This window comes from Diabrotica undecimpunctata, chromosome 5 (assembly GCF_040954645.1).
Source record: "Diabrotica undecimpunctata isolate CICGRU chromosome 5, icDiaUnde3, whole genome shotgun sequence".
Lineage (NCBI taxonomy): Eukaryota > Metazoa > Arthropoda > Insecta > Coleoptera > Chrysomelidae > Diabrotica > Diabrotica undecimpunctata.
The window spans coordinates 93,680,598-93,701,931 of record NC_092807.1 but is presented as its reverse complement, the minus strand read 5'-3'; the positions used below and the strand labels follow the sequence as shown (position 1 = coordinate 93,701,931).

The window sequence follows — 21,334 nt, the reverse complement described above, 5'->3', positions numbered from 1 at the left end:
TTATATTGTCGTTTTTGTAGGTCTTTACTCTTTCCTCTGGTGGCCATGTGTTGCTTTTAACAACAACTCTAATTGGCCGCTCTTGCTTATTTTGATAAGTGTGGTACGAAAGGTTACTCTTATTTAATTTCTCTATTAAAGCTCAGTAATGATCGCTATTGGCTGTACCAAGTTAATACCAGCATCAGTCAGAAGCTTGCTCAGGTCAACAGTACTTTGGAAACCTACTACAACCGGAGGTGGTGGTTTTGGTTTTTGATTGGTTTTTCAATTTGTGTTTCTGCTTGATTTTTGCGGAGAGGGAGGAGATTTTTTAGAGAAATTAACATGTTAAATTTTATGGCCGTTATATTAAATCAGTGCAGCATACGTTGTAATTCATCTTCAATTTAAGAGATTAGTATTGTGTCGTTTGTGTATAGCAGATTATGTTAAGTTGATTTTGATAGTTTTGATACTTTTTTTAATATTTCATCCAAGACCATACTAGTTTGAATAATACGCATAGAATCCTTTTGCTTCATCCTTTTGGATAACGTCTTTTAATTTAACCTTGTGAAATGCCTTTTTAATGTCCGCGAAACATAAATATTCCGGTTTGTTGCATTCTAATGATTTCTCTTGTTGAGAATAGAAACAAACTGGATTGCAGCAGCTAGAGATAGAGAGAACTGGAGACGTTTGGAGGAGGCCTATATCCAACAATGGATGTGAAAACGGGGCTGGATGATGATGAATGATTTCTCTTGCACTGGCCTCATTATAAATATACCGTCAGTACATGATCTTCCCGACCTAAAACCTTATCGTTATTCTACCAGTGCTATAATTTCATTTAGTTTATTTGTTATTACTTTGTTTATTAATGTATTAGTTATGTTTATAGAATTAAGTACTCTGTAATTCTTCGGGTTCGATTTGTCTCCCTTTTTGAAGAGAGGTATTGGAATGCTTTATCTCCATTCTTGTAGTATTCATTTTTGTTAAATTATTGTTTGCATAAGCTTTGGTAGTTGTTAGATTAGGTAGGTTAGATCTGGCCCTCCGTGCTTTAGGAGTTTATTCATTCTGTCCTCTCCTGGTGATTTTTACTTTCTAATTTCTTTAATACTTCCTTTACATCTCACTTCTTAATATGTACTTCCTCGTTGGTCGTCACTTCTGGTGTGGGAAGTTCATTATCCTCACCTTTAGCAAATAGGGATCGAAATTAGTCTGCCCATATTTCCTTCTGAGTGTGTTTCGTTTTTATTAGTTCGTTCATCTCTTATCTTTGTCTTCTGATTATTCTTCATATTTCTTTTTGTGTTCCGTAGAAGTGCAGTCTGCAAATAAACACAGAAATAAAAACTTAAACCACGACTATAAAATAATCAACGCCCTTGCCAATGCTTTAGCGAGAATTAGAATATTGAAGAGATAGTGGCCAAAAGATCTGGGTAGATGGATCAAGGTAACCCGGCATGCCAATACCCACAAAGCCAACAAAAGCAACAAAGTCTAATACTCAGAATGTATCTAGTAGATTTTTAAAAAATTCAGTCTTTTGTTACATTTATTGATCAAATGGATATGTGAATTTCGGGATAGTTTTTGTCAGGAATAAGCTCGAGGTATTCTTCTTCTTCAAGTGCCGTCTCCCGATCGGAGGTTGGATATCATCATCACTATCTTTACTCTATCTACTGCTGCCCTAAAGAGTTCTATAGAACTGCATTTAAACCAGTCCCTTAAATTCTTCAACCATGACACTTTTCTTCTTCCTATACTCCTTCCTCCTCTTATCTTTCCTTGTATTATCAGCCTTAGATTGAGAATTATTGATTGATTGATTGAGAGAAGATTGAGAACACTAAAGTGTTGTATGTGGTCTCTATTACTATATGGCTGTGAGACCTGGACAATAAAACAGTATGACGTCAACAAATTAAATTCATTTGAAATATGGATGTACCGCCGAATGCTAAGAATAAGCTGGATCAGCAGAACTACGAATGAAGAAGTACTAAGAGAAATGAACACACGGCGTCATCTGGTCAATACTATCAAAATTAGAAAGACGTCATATCTAGGACACATAATGCGCCATAGGGAATTTGAGAAGCTCCAGGTAATATTAGAAGGCAAGATTGAAGGTAAAAGAAGGTTATGAAACATCAGAGATTGGACCCACACAAAAGGAAATGAATTAATTCATCAAGCCCAGAACAGAGAGAAATTTGCCATATTGATCGCCAACCTCAACAGAGAAGGCACTTAGGAGAAGGATCAGCCTTAGCAGTTCATATCGCTTTCCCCTCATTACGTGTCCCAGATATTGTAACTTTCTTATTTTTATTGTGTTTATTATTTCGCATTCTTTGCCCATTTCTCGCAATACTTCCGTGTTAGTTTTCTTCTGTGTCCACCCTATTCTAAGCATCCTCCTGTAATACCACATTTCAAAGGACTGTAACTTATTTATGTGTTCTTGCTTTAATGTCCAGCTTTCAAGTCCATATTGCAGTATCGAAAACACGTAGCATTTCAGTGCTCTTACTCTCAGTTCTAATGTAAGGTCGTTGTTGCAGAGAATTGTTTTCATTTTTACAAACGCATTTCTTGCTATTTCTATCCTTGCTCTTATTTCGATTGTTTGATCATTATTGTCTAAAATCCAGGTTCCTATGTATTTGTATTTATCAACCCTTTCTATCGGTACATTTTTTAAATGTATGTTTGTTGGTATATTTATTTTCTTTGTTATTGTCATGTATTTGGTCTTTTTTATATTTATTTTTAGTCCATATTTTTTACAGTAACTGTTTGTTTTATTTAGCAGTAATTGAAGTTGTTCAGCATAGCTTGCCATAATCACGGTGTCATCTACATATCTTATGTTGTTAATAGATCTTCCGTTAATTATTATTCCTTCACTTTGAGATAGTAATGCTTCTTCAAAAATGGCTTCACTATATACATTAAATAGTAATGGGGACATAATACATCCCTGACAAAGTCCTCTCCTGATTTCAATTTCTCAACTGGGTTCGTTATCTATTACGATTTGTGCTCTTTGATTCCAGTAGAGGTTTGTTATTATTCGTAAGTCCCTATGGTCTATGTTTTTTGTCTTTAGAATTTGGACTAATTTTTCATGTCTTACTTTGTCAAAGTAACTTACTCTAGGTATTAGACTTGACTTTTTAATGAAAAATCTACGTGATTTAAACGAACTGTATTGATTTTTGGAAGATTATGTCGAGTGAAAATATAAGTAAATAATTTCTCGACTGATAATTTAAAACCCATTATCTACTTATCATGTGCTTATTCTTATATTCACCATATTATCCATTTCCTATCATTTTGTATAATTTTCTGGAGTAATTCTGTAAATTTAAATCTTTTTTATCAAAAATTCCTGTAAAATTAAAAAAATGGTTATTATACACTACAAAGCAAGGTCGAAGGTCAACTATACTATTAAAGTATTACATAAATGTTAAAATGGGAAAATTGCACCACTATACCATTAACAGCGAAGAGGCAAATAGGAAAATTAGCAAATTTATTATAATTTTGGCAAGAACAATGTAACAACGTGTAATTGAACGTAGTTAGTAAAAAAATGTATTCAATCATATATCATAATATCGAGCTAACTGCTTAAATAGCTGCATATTAAATTTTTTAAGTGGAACGATATTTTCCGTTTAAAAATTCGCCCAGCTCCTTTGAGTAGATGCGAATATGTGCTGTAATTCTCTTATAAAAGGACAATAAAAATGGTAATTTGCTTGTTAGGATTCAAGGATAGCGTTTTAGTGGGTCTTTGTTAAAATTATGATTTATTAATTTTGAAATACGCCAAAATTGTTTGGGATAATGTAACCTGCTTTTTGTTAACATTTGTTGATTCGTAAGAATATCTAAATAAATCATTTACGGAGGCTATAACAGTAAAATCACTAGATATTTGGTCAAAAAAGTCATACAAAAACCTAAAAAAATAGATCTGTAGAAGCGCCGAACTCCTGAAAAATAGAATCAAAACATTATTCTACAGGATATCTTACATATTCAACTTGTATATTACTTAGTATCCCGTTCTAAAAGAATGGAAAACTGGCTATATAAAATCGATATATAAAAAAAGCGAGAGAGAACATTAAAAAATTATAAGTACCCGTAACAAAAATAGGTGTATATACACCTATTTTTATAGGTGTAAGTAGATTTTATGGACGAGAACTAAGATTTTATAGTAAAGTAAATTGATTCAGGTCAAAAATAAGAAGACCAATATGGAGTTCGTCATAAAAACGACATTATATTACCTTTAGAATAAATCTTCTTCTTTGCGTGCCGTGCTTGTTTGCAAACGTTGGCTATGGTCGTATTAACAAGCAAATGAAACGTTTCTCTGTCGGCAGCTAGATGAAATAATTCCTCGACCATTCGACCTTTCCATTGTCTATTGCTACGCAGCCAGGACAGTTGCTTTCTTCCAACCCAGCGTTTTACTTCGATTTTTCCCTGAATGATCAACCAAAATAAGCGATATTTAGGTCCTCTTATTATGTGGCCGAAGTATTGGACCTTTCTTATTTTGATGGTGTTGATCAGTTCCCGCTCTTTGCACCTGGTCTTTAGCACACGTTCGTTAGATATGTGTGCTGTCCATGGGATTCTGAGAATTCGACGGTAACACCACAACTCAAACGCTTCTAATTTATTACGATTTTTTATTTTTGTTGTCCAGGTTTTACATCCATAGAACAAAGCGGATCAGACATAGCACTTTAATATTCTAGGACGTGTGGTCAATGACATACTTCTATTGCACAATTGAATAAATCATTGGAGAAAAAAAAACGGTAAACAACAAATAAATGTTTGTGAAATGACATAAAACATGTAATACAATATTAATAATGAAATTCTGGGAGCTCTTAAAAAAATACAAATGTCAATCCCATTACCGCTCTACAAAATCTATAAAATGGGATAAACTCAGGAATAAAAATTGGAGAATATATCGGGAATGAATTTTCAGTGAACAAAAGTTTAAGACAAGTCTGGTGTATATTTCCAATATTGTTTCAAAATATATTACAGCAGTTTTAAAACAGCGGAAAATAATACTGTAACGAATAGGAAAAGAACTCTAAAACAAGACCCTCACTATTTTACAGTTCACACATGACCAAGCAGTTATATCAAATGTACTTCTTATGCATATATATGTATATATATATATATATATATATATATATATACATATATATATATATATATATATATATATATATATATATATATATATATATATATATATATATATATATATATGAGACAAGTGGAGTCATGTGGAGTCGTACGTTGTCATGTACTAATATATATGACTAAATAATGTAAACTAAATTGTAACCTATAACTTTCAACGGGTTTTTACGCAGATATATACATAGTGGCTCAAAACATGTACATCTAGACACTAATGATGGAACATGGTTTCCGAAAACGTTTTGTCTTCATGACATAGCCCGATTGGGTTTTTTAATTTAAATACCTTTTATAAAGGATTTCAACAAATTTTTTGTGATACATGGTATACAGCCAGCTACAGGAACTTAGTTTCCTTGTGGATTCAATATCAATTGCTCTTTAACATTTTCTAACATAATTAAAAATTTTATTCTTCACAGTACTATTGGATAAAGATATACCGTCCAGTTTTTTTAAAGCTTTTTCTCCCAACATAGCAAAAACCATAATTTTAGTGAGGTGTGAGGCTTACCACTTTTTGCAACTAATATGGATACTTGGTAAAACGCCAATACAGCATTTTCGTTATTGGCCCAAGTAGCAGTCTTCATTATTGTTTTTTTATTTCGTTCTAATTCTGAGGCTTTGATTTTGAAAAATGATTGAGATTGCTTATGAAGGTCTTGATGTTTTGTTTCTAAATGGCATCGAAGTTTGGTCGATTTTATCTACTTATTCGACAAAACTTTGTAACATATAACTGCAGCCTTAAGGTCCATTTCGTGTCAGCAATAAACTAGTAGATGTGGTCAAGAGATTAGCTAAACCTATCTATAATTCAGGACGAAATATCACTGCTGATAATTGGTTCACCGATCTTACTCTCGTCAGCGATTTGAAAAGGAAGAGACTATCATATGTAGGGACGGTCAGAAGAATCAAACGTCAACTACCAACTGAATTAGTGAGTACGGCAAACAGACCAATACAATCTAAGTTTTTTGCTTTTAGTAAGGATTATACACTTGTATCGCATGTGGTGAAGCAGGGAAAAACGTAATTCTAGTATCTAGTATGCACTTCGATAGTAAATTTAGATACGCACAAGCCAGAGATAATCAATTATTACAATCAGACGAAATCAGGGGTTGACACTGTACACCAAATGGTTGGTTCATATAATGTAACCAGAAACAGAAAAAGGTGGCCTATGGTAATATTTAACGTCGACTTGAACGTTGCTGGGATCAACGCACAGTCCATTCACATGCTAAATCAGAATTCAAAAATACGACGTAGCCTCTTCATTCGAAACCTTTCAAGGCAGTTATTGATAGAGCAAATAAAACGGCAATCGGATATTACTACAGGTATTCACGACCATTGCAGCTTCAGCTTCAGAAACATAAGGAGGAAAGTTCAACCAGTGGGACAGATCCATATTTTGCTAAAACGAGTAATAAAAGAAGAATGTGTTCTTCTTGCTATGCTAGTTTTACTAATCTTTCCGCTGAAGTTTAGCTAAATCTAATTATGTGTTTGGATTATTTTTGCCTTAGATTAGTAACAATAATAATAATGATTACATGTTTTTATTTTCTCTTGACAATAATTTAATCTATATCTGCTTATTTTTTGATTAGTTATGTTCAAAATAAATGTTTCTTTCAATCACGATCAGTTTTTTTTTTTCAATCTTATTGAAACATTAAACTTAAACGAATGTATCTCTGAGATACACCGCGACCTATAGAGTACACTTTATGATTGCGACCTCCGAAGGGTTAAGAAAAAAAATAGCTTTCATTTGATATAAAAACATGCATATACTTCTAGAGCAGCGTATTTTATGTAAAAAAAAATGAACGAAATAAAATATTTGTCAAAAACTAATTACTATTAATTAAATTAAGACTTTTTGACTGGCAACTTATTATAAATGTATTTTCCTAATTTTAAATGTATGTAAAAATGTGAATTTTATAAACTACATTATGAATATAATGGTCATGCAGTGGCCTCTTGTACAATAGTGGATTTATCTGACCTAAAGTTTAACATTCTTCCGGTTACCATTGACTACTGGTTTTTACATTGTTTACTAGTTTTTATAAAAATACAAGCCAAAAATTATTTATTTCTAGGTTATAGGATATTTATGTGTTGCCTTGGCGTTCCTTCTTCAGCCTGTGATGAGGTATTTATGTGAAAAACTGACTGGTGCTGCGAGATTGCTACTTGCAGATTTTTATACTTTGTTCGCTCTCTTTGGTACCGTCAACGTATGGAGAGGAATTTGGAGTTTGCTAAATGTATATTTTCTACCAGGTAACGAATTAGTAATATAATATTAGCTAAAAACTATTTGCGACAATTTTTTGTCATATATTGACTGTTAAGAATATATTATGGATCAATATAAATAATTATGCATGACAATTTTTCTTTATCTTCGTTTATTAGGTATCTAGTTTTTCCTAGTTCCTAGTTTTCTTTATAATATCAGTTTTTCTGGACTATGATACTATTTTACGTTTTAAAATTTTATAACTATTTGTTTAGTTACATTCCTTTATTCAGATAACGATATTGTTTTGTTGACCATAGTAATTAAGAATTATTGCAATCCCATTTCTAGAGTATATTTATTATAATGCTCTAAAACTAATTTTTTGGTTATTTTTTAGCCTTAATAGCAATATAAATAAATAAGTAGGTAAATAAGTAATATGCTTTATTGTCACTGAAAATTATACAAATTTTATGGACAAAGCTTATAACAATAAGACAAGAAACAAGAAAAAAATTAGAATAAGAATGTACTTTTAAATAAAAAAAACAATAACAATATTCCAAACTTAAACATAAACAATACTACCTAATTAAGAACCTACAAACTTTGTAAAATGTACCTAATAAAAAATAAAAATTAGGAAAGCAGATTAATGAATTAAGGGCTCAAATATTCCACCTCCTTGTGCTAAACAGTAACCAAATCTGTCATACAGATTTCTCCGCATATTTTGGAGTAGGCCTGGTGTAATGCTTGCTGAGAAATGAAGTATGTTTGCTCTTAATTCGACTAGGTTTGTGGCCCTTTCAAACAGATGCCTATAAATGGTTTCTTTGAGAAAGCCGCAAAAAAAGAAATCATTAGGCGCTAAGTCACAGGATCTAGTGGGCCATTTAATTGTACCACGTGTATCAGTCGATCAGGAATTGTTTGATTGAGGAACATCTTAAAACAGTGATACCCATTCCTTTTGAGAACTCGCTGGACAGTTCGAGCATTCACGTTAACTTCCCTAGCAATTTGTACACTATTGCAAAGTTCACTAGCTTTTGACGCTCCTTATCGACTGGTCTAACAATGGTATATTACCTCCATGACACTTTTTACAACTGTTTACACATCCCGAAGTTTGAAAATGTTTAATGGTATTTTTAACTGTTGTAACACTTGGTGGGGGTCTATTTTCGAATGACCCTGAAAGTACCATGTTACAAGTTGCACTTTTTCTTGGACGGTATACATCGTAATAGGCATTTTATTAATTATTTGTTTATTCTTTCAGAACTTCGTTTGAAATTTTTAATGTCAATGTGACAATTACGACAATTCGTACCTACTGTAAAATTAATATAGAGGTGAAAACGTGTAACATGTCACAGCGATTGCCATTGTGTTGTATGGTCAACAAAACAATGTCATGATCTGTTTATTAATAATATGTTCGTATAAATGTCATTCACAGTTATTTATCTTCATAATTACTTTTTAACTTGCTAATATTTTTCCAGAGCTACTTATTTACTACCAGGAATGCAAAAAACGCCACGTACGTAAGGTGAAATTTTGAGGGGACGATGATGCTTTCTACTACATAGATTGTACATATTTGCCGAGAGATCTAGTGATTGGGGTTTTGATTTGATTGCGAATGCAAATTTATAGGATAGTGGTGTAAATCAGCGAGTAAATATCTGCCGGCCTAGGTTGATTTCTGGTGTAGCGTGTATCATTATGTTTTCGTCTTCCTAATTATTGTTGTTGGTTCTTCTCCCATTCCAAGGATGGATACTATTGATGTGTTCCATAAATGTAATTTTTCTTATTCATGCATCCAGATAATACAATTTTTCTATAAGCTATAGTTTGAGATGCAAGCCGCACAAGACAGAGACAGATGGAAAAAGCCGAGGGATACCTTTGTCCAGCAGTGGACACATACAGGTTGATAATGATTGTAGTTTGGGTTTATGCTCTGCTATTTTTATGGTCAGTGTTTTTATATCCTGCATAAAAAAGTTTGCTATTAGGGGTGACAGTGATGTTTACCGGATACTGTTTGAAGAAACGCAGATACTGGATAAAACATCACAGTACTACCCACGGTTGTATCGGGAAGCGGTGGAGATAAATATATAAGCACCCAAATAATTTTAATCGGATAGAAGAAGGACTAAAAATCAACAACACATGGATACCAATATTAAAATCCACAAAAACCCTTTCCGCAAAACACGAAGAAAGAAAAGCGACTACAAACGACGACACGTCCCCTCACGCCGAAACCAGTGGAGGGAAGGCGAGTAGAAAATATAAATATGGCCTCCGCAGTACAACGCGGTGTCTGATTTCTAAAATGCAAAAATGCAACACAGACTTAAAATAGCCGTCTGGTACTCAAATGGCCTAACGCAACATATCCAAATAATCAAATGTTTTCGACGAAAACAAAATTGATGTTATGCTCATATCAGAAGCTTATCTAACAGACAACAATTATATTAAAATTCTAAAATACATAGTTCACTACACAAAACATTCAAATGACAAAGCACACGGTGGCACAACTATCATTATTAAATCAAAGTTAAATAAGTTCAATGGAAAGTACCTACAATCAACTAGCATTGTCATTGAAGACTGGCTAGGCAACCTTACCTTATGTGCAGTCTACTGTATTCCTGGCTAATCCATTACCGACAACAACTTTAACACCTACTTTAGTTTTCTTGGACACAAATTCATAGCCGGAGGAGACTTTAACTGAAAACATCACCTCTGTGGCTCTAGGGTAATTACAGCAAGGAGTAGACAACTCCTGAAACCAATAATGGGAAACAACCTACAAGACATACTCAGAAGTACACCTTCAGTCATAACCAATAACCAAACAAACTGGAACATATTTCTAAGTGTACTTAGAGAACAAAATATCAGTAACTTGCCACTCAAAACAGAAATACAAATTGAAAACGTTGTATAATATCTTACTACTTCTACACAAAAGGTGGTATGTGGTGCTACTCCTAAACAGACAATATGGAAGTAAAGCATAAACTGTTCTCGGAGTGCAAAAAACTTGATTGAAGAGAAAAGAAAACTAAGGAGAAATTAGCAAAACACACACGCATCTAGTGATAAAGCAAACCTAAACAGAATTACCAGAAGACTTAATCTTAAAGAAGAAATAAATAAGAGGATCCAAACTTATCTAGAAAATCTGATGCCGTTTAAAGATACAAAAAATTCTTTATGGAAAGCGACGAGAAAATTAAAAGGGCCACCAGACTTCATACCACCTTTAAAAAAATTCCAAAAGTAAATGGTCAAGAACAGATACGCAGAAATCCGAGATATTCGCAAAATAACTTTTGAAAGTATTTAGTCCATTTACCAGGTAGTGCCTGTAGAACAAGAAGAACCACTTCATTTTTTCTTGACGCTTTATATCAAATGGAACTACCAATCTCCCAATTTAACATTAAAGAAATAAAACAGATAATAGAAAATAAGATAAAAACTCAATAAGGTGCCAGGATACGACCTCGTTACAGATAAGGTTCTTTAAGAACTAACCCATGATTGCTACAGAATAATCACTATGATCTTTAATGCTAAGCAATGCAAAGTTAACTCTGCACTACTTTTCTTTAAAATGAAAAGTTGCACAGATTATACTCATTAAAAAACCTGGTAAAGATCCAAAAGATCGGTCAACTCATACCGACCGATTAGTCTACTTCCAGTTATTTCTAAGGTTTTAGAAAAACTTCTGTTAAGAAAAATCAAACCAATATTAAACTGTCTGGAATACTTAAATAAAACTAGTCTGGAAAACAAGCAATACTGTACTGCAGTCTTTTTAGATGCCTCTCGAGCTTTTGACAGGGTGTGGCATGCGGGACTTTTGTACGAGTTTAAGAAAAACCTACCTTTTACTTCAAACTGCTTAAATCATACATTATAGAAAGAAGATATCTGTAAGGTATAGTGAAGCCTATAAGTGCTTGGGCCGTACATGATATATACGGCTGACTTACCAACAAGCAATAACCTTACGCTTGCAACATTTGCAGATGACACTGCTTTCCTAACATCTCATAGTAATCCAGCAATAGCATCAGAGATACTGAAACTACATCTAAACAAAACTTATAAATAGTTTAAACTCTGGAGAATTAAAGTAATTCCCCCAAAATCTACACATATTACATTTACTCTAAGAAGAGATATATGTCCCACAAGTTAACCTTGATGGACATACTTTACTCCAAAAGGATGACGTAAAATATCTAGGCATTCACCTGGACAAACAATAAATATGGACCAAACATATATGGACGAAAAGACTACAACTAGGAATTTTATACAGAAAACTTTACTGGACGCTGGGAAAAAACTAACACCTATCAATAGACAACAAGCTGCTGATATACAAAGTAATAATGCAACCCGTTTGGTCATATTGTTTGCAGCTCTGGGGATCAGCTAGCAAATCTAATGTTATGAAAATATAAAGATTTCAATCTAAAACTCTAAAAGCAATCGCTATTGCCCCTTGGTATATCCAAAATGAGGCGTTACACAGAGATCTGCAGGTACTAACAGTCTCTGAAGGGTGCAAAAGAATTTCTGAACAATATCAAAACAAGTTGCGCGTGCATCCTAACACCCGGACATACAATCTTCTCCACAACCAATAAGCAAAGAGATTGAAGATGAATGATCCCTTGGACCTACCAAACCGTTCCTAACAGAGCCTACAGTAGAGGAAGTTACGTCTTTAAGAGAGCCCAGCCATTGTGATCTATGCCGCTTTTAGTAATTGTGTTCGCGTATTTATCTGCGCATCCCACCGGTAAACAAGCTAATATTTGTGTTCTGATGCTTTGGTCACTGAACCTTGCATTGTAGAGACTGACATTGTAAAGAAAATCAATTTTAGATATTGTTTTTATTGTGAAACAAATTTTAAAAAGTCTTAGATCTTAAAAAAATAATACAGAACACAACAAAAAATATAACAATCATACAACCACTATAAATAAATTAAAAATGAAACGAATACTTTAGTCAGACAAATAAATAGGAAACACTGGCAGAGTTTCTCAAAACAGATGGAACACGACTTCTACGGAACACAAAAAGAAATATGGAGAATGATAAGAGGACAAACTCATGAAGTACGGAGGACTAAATCTGACCTAAGAATTATTAAAGCTAATTCAAAAAATATTAGAACAAAACAGAATACCACAAGAATGCAAATCAAGAATTCTAATACCTCTTTTCAAAAAGGGAGACATATCGGACCCAGAGAATTATAAACGAATTAATTTATTAAATACAACTCTAAAATTAACAAACAAAGTGATAACAAATAAAATAAATAAAATTATGACACTAGAAAAAGAACAACAAAGTTTTAGATCGGAAAGATCAAATACCGACACTATATTTATAATAAGGCTGGCAATTGAAGCTGGCAATACGATATAAAAGAAGGATTCCCTGAGTCATCTACTGTTTAACTTGATTATCGATGAAATAATAAAAAAAAATAATAACTAAAAAAGGATACCAAATGGGAGGAAAATAACTCAAAATAATTTGCTATGCGGACGACTCAATACTAATCTCCCAAAGTTTTAGTTTTTTTTCCAACTCATGTTGCTTTACTACAGCCCTGCATAAAATTCTTCTGCTACTTAAACTTTAATATATTAGACATTTTTATTTTTGATTTCCTGGTAGAAAACAAAATAGTACCCAATTATTTGTGAAAATGGATTTGTACATTATTTTTTCTAAAATCAACTACGATTTTTCTAGCATTATTTTTATTAAACTCAAACTTCTTTCCAGATAATCTAGAGTTAAGCTGCTGGATAACCCATTGGGTAAGCCTCATCATACTGATTCTGCTCCGGTGTTCAAACTCACTCCTGGTGAGAGGAGTATACATAGACGCTGAAGAACCAGGAGGCGAATGTGCCATCTTCCCTTGTTACTACTTGAGAATTATTTTGAGGAAGGAGAAATTAAAGAAACTGAACTTAAACGCGTTTACCTTAAACGATACTATTAAGGTAAACCAAAAAGAAGGAGACGGGCAAAATAACCATGTAATAAACATCAACACTATTAGTAGTACTGTCGAAGGAAATAATGGTCTTAAAGTACCAACATAAAAGCTTAAAATGAGTTAATTTGTTATTTCTTTGTTGATTAACAGAGGTAGCGACGAATAAAAAAGCATACTTGTATTACCAATTTTTCTTGGATTCTCCATATTAAAATAATTTGAGATATTCTAATTTCGCCCTTTTTAAGTTTTAAACTAAACCAGGAGTTTCCATACTTTGCAGCTCATTCTTTATGAAGCTCATATAATGTAAAAAATGACAACAGGCAAAATATAAATTTTATAGTCCATTAGCTTACCAGTGTATGCTCCCAGTTCCCACTTCTGGACAAGGTGATGAATGAATTGGCTTGTTTTAAATATAAATGAATGTTTTTATAAAACCACTTGTCATTTCTGATAAATTTATCAAAAATACAGCTCCCAGTGCTTCTTATCCTGGTATTCCCCATTTCGTCTTCAGCTTGTTTTTTTTACCAACTACAGCTCTAAGATTGCAACTATGTCAATTTTGTTGTATGGGAGGAATTGTTAGAGGCGCTCTAACCAGAAAATCTTAACTAGTACATATTTTCACGTTTATTTTTTTCTAGTTAATCTTGCTATGATAATGACGAATATGAAGTTCCCATCTGTATCTGTAGCTGTAGATTAGGGAGGGTGAGTTAAGTAGTTTCACAGCACTTAGGCCACAATTGACCCATTATGCATCCTCCCATGGAGCTGTCATCCTTAGCTCATTGTCCATCCTGCCATTTCTAGGAAGGTGGACAAGTCACCAGGAGACATCTCTCATATGTGGGCAGGTGTGGGCCAGGACTCGCCGAACGCGTACTCTTTTATTAACGATAACTCCGGGCATTCACATAGGACATGCTCTACAGTTTCGTCTTTTCGTTCACACTTCCTACATAGAGGTGTGTCTGCTAGCCCCAGTGTGTGAAGGTGTTTGCTTAGTTGACAATGACCAGTTAAAAAACTAACTATCAAACGTAGGTTTTTCCTGGTCATTCCCAAGTACTTCTTTGATGCTGACTCCTCAAGGTTAATTAGTGACCCTGGCAAGTTTAAATCCTTGTCCTTCTTCTCATTTTTTTACGGTTTGCGTATGGGGGTGACATTTGACAATTTCCGCGATTGTTGTAGTTGACCAACAAAAAGATGCCCAGGTCCTAAAAGTCTTAGGCCTACCGCCTTTCTAGATAATTGGTCACCAATGCGGTTGCCTTTATTCCTATTGTGTCCTTTAACCCACCTCAGGATAATGGTATTACCATCCGAAGCTTGAGTTAGTGACTCGTGACATTCCATTACTAACCCTGATACGTGGTCTATTCAAGGTTAGTAGCGCTTGTCTGCTATCTGTACAGATCATTATAGTTTTCGCTGCTATACCCTTTTGGGTTATCTCTTTAGCTGCTATGGAGATACCAGTCAGTTCTGTCTGAACTACGCTGGCATTTTTTCCCATACCCCACTTTATTCTTACGTTCAGTGATCTGCAGTATATCCCGCATTTTAAGCCTTCTTTCATTTTGGAGCCATCCGTGTATATGCAATAGGCATTTGCCACGTTTGTCTCCCAATACTGTCTTGTTTCGATTTTGTAGGGTTTTTTAAAGACAAACTTTGGTTCAATTGAGTCGCAACCTGCCTGTAGCAGTGGTAGCGCATCCAGCTCTCCAGAAACGAGTTCTCAATTGTCCCATTCCTACATCAAGGGTTGCACCAGCTGAGCGCAGTCACATCATTGTCACTAGCGCCATCTCTTTGACATATATATCTAGAGGTGTGATGCCAATGATCAACTCCATTGCAGCAGTTGGTGTTGTTTTCATGGCACCTGTTATATTTATGCAAGCCATCCATGAAGTTCCCATAAAGATTTCTCTATTGACTGATTTGCCGGGTAAAAAAAAGTAAGACATTCTCAAGGACCATATAACTTCTTCTTCTCAGAGTGCCGTCTCCCTACGTCTCCCTGGCAATCATAATGGCTATTTTTATTTTTGACCTTGCTGCTCCAAACAAATCAATCGATCTGCATTGATACCAATCACGTAGATTTTTTAACCATGAATTCTGCCTTCGGCCAACAGATCTTCTTCCTTGAATCTTTCCCTATATTATAAGTCTCAAAATTTCATATTTTGGTCCCCTCATCACGTGGCCTAGGTATTCCAGTTTTCTGGTTTGTATAGTGGTGATTAGTTCTGTTTCTTTTCCAACCCTCTTCAGTACTTCTTTATTTGTAATTCTATCAGTCCATGATATTTTTAATACTCTGTGGTATAACCAGAATTCGAGAGCCTCGATTCTTTTTAAATTGCGTTTTTTAATGTCCAAGTCTCAGCTCCATATAATAATATTGAAAATATATAACAGCGAGTGGTACGTAGTCTGATCTCCAAATTTAGATTTTTGCACATTAGGAGTGGCTTCATTCGTATAAATGGCAATCTGGCAATCTCAATTCGCCTGTTTGTTTCTGCAGTATGATCATTGGTTTCATTGATCAAAGTTCCCAAGTACTGATACTTTTCTACTTGTTCCATTACGTTATCATTGATTGTCAATAGGTAATGTATATTGTGGTATTTTTGTAATTAGCATGTACTTCGTTTTTTAAGCGTTTATAGTAATTCCCATCTCAGCACTATTCATACTTAAGCTTTCGATAAGAGGTTGTAGATCTTCTATACTCGTTGCTATGATCACAGTGTCGTCTGCATATCGTAAGTTGTTGATTAATTTTCCATTAACAATAACTTCCACTTTGATATTATTGAGCTTGTTTTGGAAAACTTCTTCAAAGTTAAACAAAAGTGGCGATAAAACACATCCCTGTCTAACTCCTCTACAGATCTTCATTTCTTCTGAGTGTTGCCCATCAATTTAAATTATGGCACTTTGGTTCCAATATAATGTTTACACTATATTTATAATTTTACTGTCAATACGCTTGTTCATAAGTATTGATATTAGTTTTTCATGTGTTACTTTATCGAAAGCTTTTTCGTAGTCAACAAGCAGACGTGTAGATCAACGTTTACATTCCGACATCGCTGAATCAATATGTTGATGGCAAATAGTCCTTCTCGAGTACCCATTCCATTTTGCGTCTCGCTAATATCCTCCTCTAGACTTTCGTATATTCTCTTATGTATTACTTTCAGCAGTACTTTTAAAGTATAACTCATGAGGCTCAGTGTTCGATAATCAGAGCACGCTTTTGCTGCTTATTTTTGCTGCTTAGTTTTAACAGTTCTACTGGTATTTCGTCTAATCCAGCTGTCTTATTGTCTTTAAACCTTTGGATGGCATATTTGATTTCATCTATCGTGATCTTCTGTCCTCTAAAGGATTTAATTCTTGTATTTTCTGCATTTCACCTCTTTTATCTTGGAAAAGTTCTCTAACGTACTCCTCTCATCGTCTTAATTTCTCTAGTAAATCTATTAGTAGTGTTCCTTTTTTGTCTTTTATCTGTCCTTGCCGTCTATTTCGACCCATTCCAGTCACTTCTCTTATTTTTTGTGCATATTTCTCACATCATATTTTGTTTCTAGTTCTTCTATCTCTGTACATTGTTTCATCAAATAGATTTCCTTAGCTGTTTTGATTTTTTCCTTAATTATTCGTTGTATTTCTTCATACTTCTGTAGATCTTTTCTTTTATATTTCCTTCTTTCTTCCATCTGTTTCATTTAACGACGATATAACAGTTTAAGTTAAATAAAACAAAGAATATTTCGATAAATGTTTTTTTATTGGAACAAAATAGCAGACGAGGAAAGTACATTATTTATATTAATAATCGTAGAAACAATTTTTTGAGCTAGAGCAACACTAATGTTGGTCGCACTTTTGGCAAACACATTGGGTTATTGAGTCTTTGCAATATTTACCTTTCTTTCTTTCTCATGATTCATTTAGCCATATTGGAAGATGGTCGTAGTTATCGTATCCGACATCGGCGATAGGATGTTTAGCATTCTGACCAATATTACTAGTATCAATATATCCGGACTGAGAAGATGGTCAACCAACAGCACATTGGTCATATGCATTTGTTGCGACCATGTCTATTAGATGATAAAATGTCCTAATCATTGGATTCCTAGTCTTGAGTCTGGTGTGATAATGACCCATCAGTCTATCCATCAAGTCTATGCCATTTATGTGACTGTTATACTCTCGTATTATTTGTGGACATCCTACTTTAATGTACTTTTCTTCTTTATGACCATTATGGTCATATTTTTTTTTAAGTCTCTACTGGACTGTTCCTAGCAAATGGTTCAATCCCAACGTTGAAGCTAGTATTACGTTTTTGTTATCTTTCCATTGTACCGTATTCACATCGATACCATATGCAGTGGAAACATATAGCATGGAATCTCCTCTTTCTGCTTCTTTTATTTCTTTATCAGTTGGCAGTTTACAATTTGGGATCCTATTGATTCTTATGTACCAAGTGCATAAATACCTCTTGCACAAAGATATATATACAAATAAAGATAATGAGGTGTAAAAATTGTTAAACTATATTATATGATGGACGAAATTAGGTACTATTTGAGACAATCGTACAACTACATTACATAGCTGTAGCACTAAAGTCTGAAGTACAAGGTAAAGTGATATTGTCACCTTCACCATTGTATATTGCAAATCGGTGATTGCAACCATGTGAATCGCCTAATATAAAGTGCTTTACTCCCAATTTATATAGTTTATTCAGAAAGTATTGTTTCAAATGATGCTTGATCTTGGTACTACATATTTGCTCGTCTACGCATAAACGAGCTGTTTTTGGAATGGAATCAAATTTTTCATTTATTGTATCAGCCAGCCTTCAGATACGAAAAAAGCTTGTCATATTCAGGTTCACCTTTTCTAGCACGTCGACTCTTATCTTCAAAATATAAATATCTTTTGATCAATTCAAATTTCCGTAGCTTTATAGTGAACTGGATTGGTTGAAATGCATTTTTTCCCAATAACTTTTCAGGTCGAGATACTTATAGATTGATATGTTCAGCAAAATACCGATATAATGTCCTAAAAATTTGTTGCGAAATTTGAGTTGGCAATAAAAGCAGCTTGATTTGTTTCTTAAAAATGAAAGTCATAACTTCTTCGTTGAAGTAATAATTGAAATACTTCATTGATGATGACAGTTGTGTCACATTGTCAGGCAAATTGTTCTTGCCTTTGAAGGCTTTTTTTATTTAAATGCAATTTCATGTTGTCTTTTCCCTATCGTTTATTCAGAAACTTAGTTGAATCCTTCTTTATTGCATCTAAACCTATAAAAAGGAGAAAATAAAATGAGATATCTACATAATTTTTTAATATTTTTCGACAGTACCTGAACAAATAAATCCATCTGCAGATTACTGCATTATTACTGAAATTTAGAGCTTCCATAAAAGTATTATTGGACTCAGCCGTATTCATTTCTTCGATGCATTCGGAAATACACTGCTTATCTTTCAGAGTTATATCAATTGAAACATAATTTTGATCTGCAATGTCATGATCGTCGTCGAAATCACCATCGTCTTCTCTCTCAGAACTTTCAATATAGTTCATTAACTCCTGTTGTTCTTCTTCAGATATATCTATAAATATTCCTTTTATTCGTTTGTGGTAGGTGTCTGTAGGTAACATATTTTCTTGAAAAGTTCTTCTATTTTAAACGTTTTGGTAATAATAAAGAACTAAACAAGTATGCTTTAATCGGAAGATTATGCTGTCACTCAATATAAAAAAAATTATATCCAATACACCACAAAAATTATTAGAGTAATTTTTTTAAAGCTCGATTATTTTCTTGGATAGTACTTAAACCCGTACAGTTAGAACGTTTAGGTATGCACAATTGTTTGCATGTTATTGCTTTTAATGAATGAGACTTGTACATATTGTATTTTATTAATTAACTATAGTTGTATATAGCCAAAATATAAAATATGAAACTACAGTTTTTTTAATTTAGGGAAATACTGAAGGTACCAGTATTTTCGTAGAAGACTAGATGGGCGGGCCCATGGACATATAAATAAAGATTTATACGTCCATGACCACTGCTTACCTGCAGTGCCAGCTTTATAACAGTTATTTGTACTCGTATCAGTCCATTACAAAAGAATAATAATTGTAACACTTCTATAGTTAACTTTATAATAGCTTCATACAATGCCAAACACATATTATGAGAATGTAGATTAATTAGAAGGAGAGGAATAGTTATCTTCAATGACTTAAATGTAAATAAACTGAATTTTGCATTCGTCGGCGAATTATGTAGAAATACCCTCCATCACTCGCACCGTTAGAAAAAATCTAACATTTTTAAAAAGTTCGCCATAATTTTCGAAATATTGCTTCTTTTGGGTTCTGCAACCAAGAATACTCCTATAAAGACTCGTATAAGACTATGTTAAATAATGGTGGAAGTACGTATTACCTTATACCCGACAGCAGTTCGGCTGTCCCATTGCAAAACCTAGTACCGTCATTTTTGCCAAAATCGAGTTTTTTTATAAATTTGAAGTTGCTGCGTTTTGCACTACCGTCTGATAGTTTTAAAACTAACATCGCACCATAAATAAGGAAAATACGGCATACGCAAAACACAGTAACTGACAGTCGACCGAGGCTTCTCCCAGTGCAAAACACAGTAACTAACAAAACCCATATCAAAACCAAGTAACTGTTAAGTAGTTGCTGGGTTTTGTAATGGTTTTTGTAGTTACTGTGTTTTGATTTGAGAAATCGTCTTTAATTGTATGTAAACTGTAACTGTAAACACAGCGTGTTTTTCAAGCAGTTCTAATCTACTCATAAAAGTGATATGATGCTGCCCCGTGAAACGATGCTAGCGTGTAATATTGTAAGCGAACTAAAAATATAGTTTCTTCAGCACGTTCGTGTTTAAAGAAGGTAACTTAAAATGTTTCTATAACATCATATATTATAATTATTATTGTATCGAAAATAAATCTTTATGTTTTTAGAATATCGATGAGCTTTTGCTTTTTCCAAAAGTAAATTTTGAAACATCTTCATGTTTTTGTCCAATTATGAAAGTGAAAATTTAAAAAAAAGGGCCTGCGTAGCGCAAGCGGTAGGATGCTTGCCTCGCACGCCGGTGGTCCGGAGTTCGAATCCTACCGCCGGCAAGAACAACTAGACATTTTTAAAAATGTCTATAGGCCCCAGGTCGACTCAGCCTGAATAAAATGAGTACCTTGGGTAAAACCAGGGATAATAATAGGCGGTTGAAGCGTAGCACTGGCCATGTTACCTTCCTTGTATACCGTAGGCCCTAGATATATCAGACTACCCTGCTATACTCCCAAAGCCGCGAGGTGGTATAAAACGGGAGACTATTATTATTATTATGAAAGTGAAAATCAAAAGGTTGCAAAATTAAATAGGTTGCAAATTTTTTGCTCTTCAGACGATTTGGCACGGGAAATGAAATATTTGAAATTTAATCGCATAGTAAGCCTAGTCGATGACAGTGATCAAGATAAGGATTATTACTGCCCCATACCACAATCATATTCTAGCGATAACGAAAATTATGACAAAATTAAAATTAAGGCAAAGAAAAAAAAATAGAATAGAAAGAAAAG

At 33.8% G+C, this 21,334-nt stretch overlaps 1 protein-coding gene across 1 annotated transcript in view; it reads left to right on the top strand.

The window, feature by feature from the left end:
- Positions 1–19,672, top strand: part of fusl (transmembrane protein fuseless) — a 74,917-nt gene extending 55,245 nt beyond the window's left edge. The window contains exons 3-4 of the mRNA XM_072532210.1: positions 7,395–7,578; positions 13,406–19,672. Of these exons, the coding sequence (XP_072388311.1) occupies positions 7,395–7,578; positions 13,406–13,731 (510 nt within the window). The 3' untranslated portion in view covers positions 13,732–19,672. The remainder of the gene's footprint in view (positions 1–7,394; positions 7,579–13,405) is intronic.
- Positions 19,673–21,334: the final 1,662 nt, after the last annotated feature.